General features: G+C 41.4%; 1 protein-coding gene across 1 annotated transcript in view; it reads left to right on the forward strand.

Moving 5' to 3' along the window:
- Positions 1 to 5,677, forward strand: part of ATP1B4 (ATPase Na+/K+ transporting family member beta 4) — a 40,441-nt gene extending 34,764 nt beyond the window's left edge. Inside the window, exon 7 of the mRNA XM_055393365.2 lies at positions 5,023 to 5,677. Coding sequence (XP_055249340.1) covers positions 5,023 to 5,061 — 39 coding nt within the window. The 3' untranslated portion in view covers positions 5,062 to 5,677. The remainder of the gene's footprint in view (positions 1 to 5,022) is intronic.
- The last annotated feature ends 323 nt before the right edge of the window (positions 5,678 to 6,000 follow it).

Here is a 6,000-nt window from a genome sequence, read left to right on the forward strand (position 1 = left end):
TTTCCTTCCTCTCTCACATCATTTCAGATCAGTTTGAGATGCCTGCCCTGGTTGCCCCAGAAAGCAATTTCAGTGTTGACATCAAAACCAAATTTGGGGTGGGGGTCCATGCTGTCTCTGTAGGGTGTCCACAGTCAGTACTGTGAGCAGGATGCTGAGACAATGATCACCACCTCCAGGGGTGTGTCTTCTCTTGCTCTGCCTTGCTGACTCTGATGCCTGCTGGCTAGCCTGCCCTTTGAGTTGTGCTGCTTTGTGCTACATTGGCTGAGTCCTCCAGAGCTCTGTTATAGATTTAACTAAGTCAGAAGTTTCAATAATTAATTGGCATTTAGAAGTATGGGATCAGAGCCCTCCTTAAAGTGAATGACCCTGGGTTGTGTGTCTTGGCCCAGACCTATCTGTGTGTCTTGGAATGAATCATCTGTCTTGATTCCAGCCTAAGCTGTGACTAATGCTGTTATTGAGTCGCTAAGTCATGTTCGACTCTTTGCAACCCCATGAACTGTACCCCACCAGGCTCCTCTGTCCATGGGATCTCCCAGGCAAGAATACTGGAATGGGTTGTCACTTCCTTCTCCAGGGGCTCCTCCTGACCCAGAGAAGCCATATATATATATATATATATATATATATATATATATAAAATCATACATCAATCATAATTATAAAAGAAGAGAAGCGAAAGGCAAAGGAAAAAGGGAAAGATATATACAAGTGAATGCAGAGTTCCAAAGAACAGCAAGGAGAGATAAGAAAGCCATCTAAAGTGAACAATGCAAAGAAATAGAGAAAAACAATAGAATGGGTAAGACTAGATATCTCTTCAGGAAAACTGGAGATACCAAGGGAACATTTTATGCAAAGATGGACACAATAAAGGACACAAACGGCAAGGTCCTAACAGAAGCAGAACAGATTAAAAAGAGGTGGCAAGAATACAAAGAAGAACTATACAAAAAAGATCCTAATGACCCGGATATCCACGACGGTGCAGTCACTCACCTAGAGCCAGACATCCTGAAGTGTGAACTCAAGTGGGCCTTAGGAAGCATTACTATGAACAAAGCTAGTGGAGGTGATGGAATTCCTTCCAGCTGAGCTATTTCAAATCCTAAAAGAGGATGCTGTTAAAGTGCTGCAATATATCAGCAAATTTGGAAAACTCAACAGTGACCACAGGACTGGAAAAGGTCAGTTTTCATTTCAATTCCAAAGAAAGGCAATGCCAAAGAATGTTCAAACCACTGTACAATTGCTCTCATTTCACATGCTAGCAAGGTAATGTTCAAAATCCTTCAAGCTAGGCTTCAACAGTACATGAACCAAGAACTTCCAGATGTATAAGGTAGATACAGAAAAGGTAAGGAACCAGAGATCACATCAGCAACATTCGTTGGATCATAGAAAAAGCAAGAGAATTCCAGAAAAACATCTGCTTCATTTACTATGCTAGAGCCTTTGACTATGTGGATCACAACAAACTGTAGAAAATTCTTAAAGAGATGGGAATACCAAACCACCTTACCTGCCTCCTGAGACACCTGTATTCAGGTCAAGAAGCAACAGTTAGAACGGGACATGGGACAACAGACTGGTTCCAAATTAGGAAAGGAGTACGTCAAGGCTGTATATTGTCACCCTGCTTATTTAACTTATATGCAGAGTACATCATGCAAATGCTGGGCTGGAAGAAGCACAAGCTGGAATCAAGATTGCCAGGAGAAATATCAGTAACCTCAGATATGCAGATGACACCACCCTTATGGCAGAAAGTGAAGAGAACTAAAAAGCCTCTTGATGAAAGTGAAAGAGGAGAGTGAAAAAGCTGGCTTAAAACTCAACATTCAAAAACCTAACATCATGGCATCCAGTCCCATCACTTCATGGCAAATAGAAGGGGAAAAACTGATAGCAGTGACAGACTTTATTTTCTTGGGCTCCAAAATCACTGCAGATGTTGACTGCAGCCACGAAATTAAAAGATGCTTGTTCCATGGAAGAGAAGCTATGACAAACCTAGACAGCATATTTAAAAGCAGAGACATCACTTTGCTGACAAAGGTCTGTATAGTCAAAAAGCTATGGTTTTCCAGTAGTCGTGTATGGATGTGAGAGTTGAATCATAAAGAAGGCTGAGTGCCAAAGAATTGATGCTTTTGAACTATGGTGCTGGAGAACACTCTTGAGAGTTCCTTGGACAGCAAGGAGATCAAACCAGTTAATCCTAAATGAAATCAACCCTGAATATTCATTGGAAAGACTGATGCTGAAGCTGAAACTCCAATATTTTGGCCACATAATGAGAAGAACTGATTCAATGGAAAAGACCCTGATGCTGGGAAAGACTGAAGGCAGGAGAAGAAGGGGACAACAGAGGATGAGATGGTTGGATGGCATCACTGACTCAATGGACATGAGTTTGAGCAAACTCTGGGTGATAGTGAAGGACAGGGAAGCCTGGCGTGCTGCAGTCCAAGGGATTGCAAAGAGTCAGACATGACTTAGTGCCTGAACAACAACAATAATTAAGACTGGTTCACATTGATGTATGGCAGAGACCAACACAACGTTGTAAAGCAATTATCCACCAAGGGAAAAAATATGTTATATAAGTCTTAAGTGAATAAAGAAAAATGTATAACTTTTAGTATTAATTATTAAAGACTTTCAAGTGAAAAAAGAATGAATGATGCCCCACAGTAGATTGTTGTAGCCTCAGTGCTGTGGTCCTACCCACTAACGCTTCCATACTCAAAATTATTGAAACTACTGACTCTGTCCAAGCAAATGGTAGATCTTTTTTCTGTAACAGATTTGACTAATACATTCTGTTTAGTCTCTATTTCAAAAGTCTCTCACCTGTAGTTTGCCTTCACCTCCTAAGGTACATGATACACCTTCACCTGGTTATCTATGGAGCACATTAACAATCTTGCCATCGCACACAATCTTTGCAAAGTGATCTTAACTGCATCCAGCTTTCTCCAGGGGCACAGATATGGCTTTATACCCCTGACATCCTCCTCTGAGGCTATTCACTAGGCACATTTATTCAGGACGAACACAATCACATAGGGAGCTCAACAAGGGGGCTAGGCCATTGCCTCACACACAGTGCAAGACCCCACTACCTCTGTAAATTCCTGAAAAGTATTTAGTAAACGGAGGACCCCTCCATACCTGACACTGTCAAGAAATAGTTATTAATTCTCAACTTCCACAGTGTTAAAACAAGGCCAGTATCTTTTAGGCCTTTTGGGTTCTGGCAGTTACATACTCCTTATTTACAATTTTTCCTTTAGCCCATTTATGCAATTATTTGCAAATCAGCCCACCTTGAATGAAGCCCCTTCCAACAAAGGCTCTAGATTCTGTCAAAATCGCAATACAACAGCCACTCTCATTAGTGCCCCTCGGCTAGTCTCCTTTCACAAACAGAAGCTTTAGCAACCTTCTCTCATGCCTCCTTGGCTCCTCTGTCCACGGGATTTCCCAGACAAGAATACTGGAGTGGTTTGCCGTTTCCTTTTCCAGGGGATCCTCCCTACTCAGGGATCAAACTCAGGGATCAAACCCATGTCTCCTGCTTGGCAGATGGATTCTTTATTGCTGAGCCACCTGGGAAGCCCTTAGGCTGCATAGAGTGCCATAATCAACTTCAGTTAAATGAAGTGTGGTACACTTTTGTCATCACTCAAACACTGGGGTGAATTATCAAGAAGAGTCTGACTTCGCTTTCTGATGTTTGACTGTGGACAGCTTTTAGGCCTCAACCCACACTCTCCCCTGTACCCCCTCACCTGGGAAAGCTAAGAAGAAAGCCTCAGTGCTTTCTCCCTTGGTGATGGCAAGTTTCAAATCACAAGCCCCCACCTACACACAGGAACTGTCACCACAGCCCCAGCTCTCACTATGACTAAAATCCCCAGCCAGTCTTTCTTTGCTCTCTCAAGCCATTTTTGTACCAATTCGGGAGGTCTGGCTGTTCTCCCCAGAAAGCTCCTTAATAGAATAAACATTTTCAAACCTTCTTACTGTGCATGTGATGTCATCAGTCTGGATATCTGGACCAAATTTGGGATGGAGGCTCACCTTACATGATGGTCACAACGCATGTCTGCCATGTCTCCCCTCCTGGTCTCAAGGTAACTGCTGCAGCTGCAAACAACACAACCCCATACTGGCATCCTAAGGATGAGGGCTCGTGGTAAAAGATTTTCACTTTATTGGTCCTCTATCTAATCACAAAGGAAAATCTTTCCCTGAAACTTCCAGCAAATTTCCTGATATATCTCACTGACCAGCACAGGGTTACATGTCCACCCCTAAGTCAATCACAAGACCCTGTCCAGGGTTCATACGCCACTGACTAAGCAATGTAGAGGTTCTGTTAGCAAGGAAGAAAGAAGGGTTTGCTGTCATAGGAATGTTGATACTGTCCATTTTCAGATATGTAGGATTTTTGCAGATGGGTCAGTATATTTATACAATATTAACTTGCACACTATTTTTCTGATTGGCTATTAGCTTTATCAGCTTCACAAAATGAACTGGGGAGCTGCCCATCTTTTTCTGTGGTGTGTAATATATATCTTTAACTTACAATATACATCTTTAATATACCTTTAAGAGTTATTATACTCCTTCATATATAATGCAAGAATCTCACAACAAGGAATTGTTCTTGGACATGAACCAAAAGTAACATATAAATGTTGGTCCAATCTCTTTGCAGCTATATTTATAAATGAGATGGGTCAATAGTATTCTTTTTGGTACTATATTTTTGTCATCAGATATTATATGATAATGGCTACACAAAATGATCTGGGGGAGTTTTTCATATTTTTCTATGGTTGAAATGGCATACATCATAATTACCTGGTTTTAAAGGTTAAATAGGAATTAGCACAGAATCATTTTTGTGCTTTTAATAACTGACTATACTGTAACTGTGTATTTATAAATTGGAGTGCCCTAAGACTCAGTCCTCTGTTTTCTATTCTCTTCTCTCTCTAGGAGATCTCATTCAAGTACTTGGTTGTTAAGTACCATTGATTTCTTCCCTGTGCTCCAAACCTGTATATCCCAGAAGGCCTGCTTGATATCTCTAGTCTGGTCACTAAAAGACCTCAAAACCACATCTCTGAAACAACTTTTCAAACTTAAAAACTAGGGGTCATCCGTGTCTCCTTTTTTTCCTCTCAATCTTTACAACCCCCATCCAAACAATCTATAATATCTGTCAATTTTACTTTCAAAAAAGTGACTCTATACATGTTCAACAGCTACATGTTAAGGGAAGAAAAATGTATGGATCTTAAGTTTAAGAGAGATGTCTAGGTTGGGAATACTTCGACTTGTGGTGGAAGTAGTATTTTAAATTATAGAGAGGCTTCCCTGGTGGTCCAGTGGTTAAGACTCTGCACTTCCACTGCAGGTGATGTGGGTTTGATCTCTGGTCAGAGAACTAAGATCCTACATAAGATCCCATATGCCACACAGTGTGGCCAAAAATAATAATAAAACAAATTTTAAAAATAAAATTGTGCGATTGGGCCAAGATGGCAGAGTAGAAAGACCCCGAGCTCATCTCCTCTCACAGGCACATCAAAGTTACAATGATTTACAGCACACCTATCAATGAAAAAGCCCAGAACCTACAAGAAAAGATAATCTACAACTAAAGATATAAATAAGAAATCACAAGAGGGGTATGAAGGGTGGAGTCCAATATAGTCAAGTCTCATCCCCCCAAGTGGTGACCTACAAAAGGGAGAATAATTATAACTGCAAAGGTTCTCCCCAAGGAGGAAGAGGTCTGAGCCCAACATTGGACTCCCCAGTCCAGGGGTCCTGCATGGGGAAAGATGAACCCCTAGAAGGTTTGGCTTTGAAAGCCAGCTGGGTTCAATTTCCGAAGACGAAGAGGACTGGAGGAAACAGACTCCACTCCTAGAGTCTGCACCCAAATCTTATATGCTCCGGGACCCAGGG

This window comes from Moschus berezovskii, chromosome X (assembly GCF_049115385.1).
Source record: "Moschus berezovskii isolate FMDL1 chromosome X, NW_MosBer_1.0, whole genome shotgun sequence".
In the NCBI taxonomy this organism is placed as follows: domain Eukaryota; kingdom Metazoa; phylum Chordata; class Mammalia; order Artiodactyla; family Moschidae; genus Moschus; species Moschus berezovskii.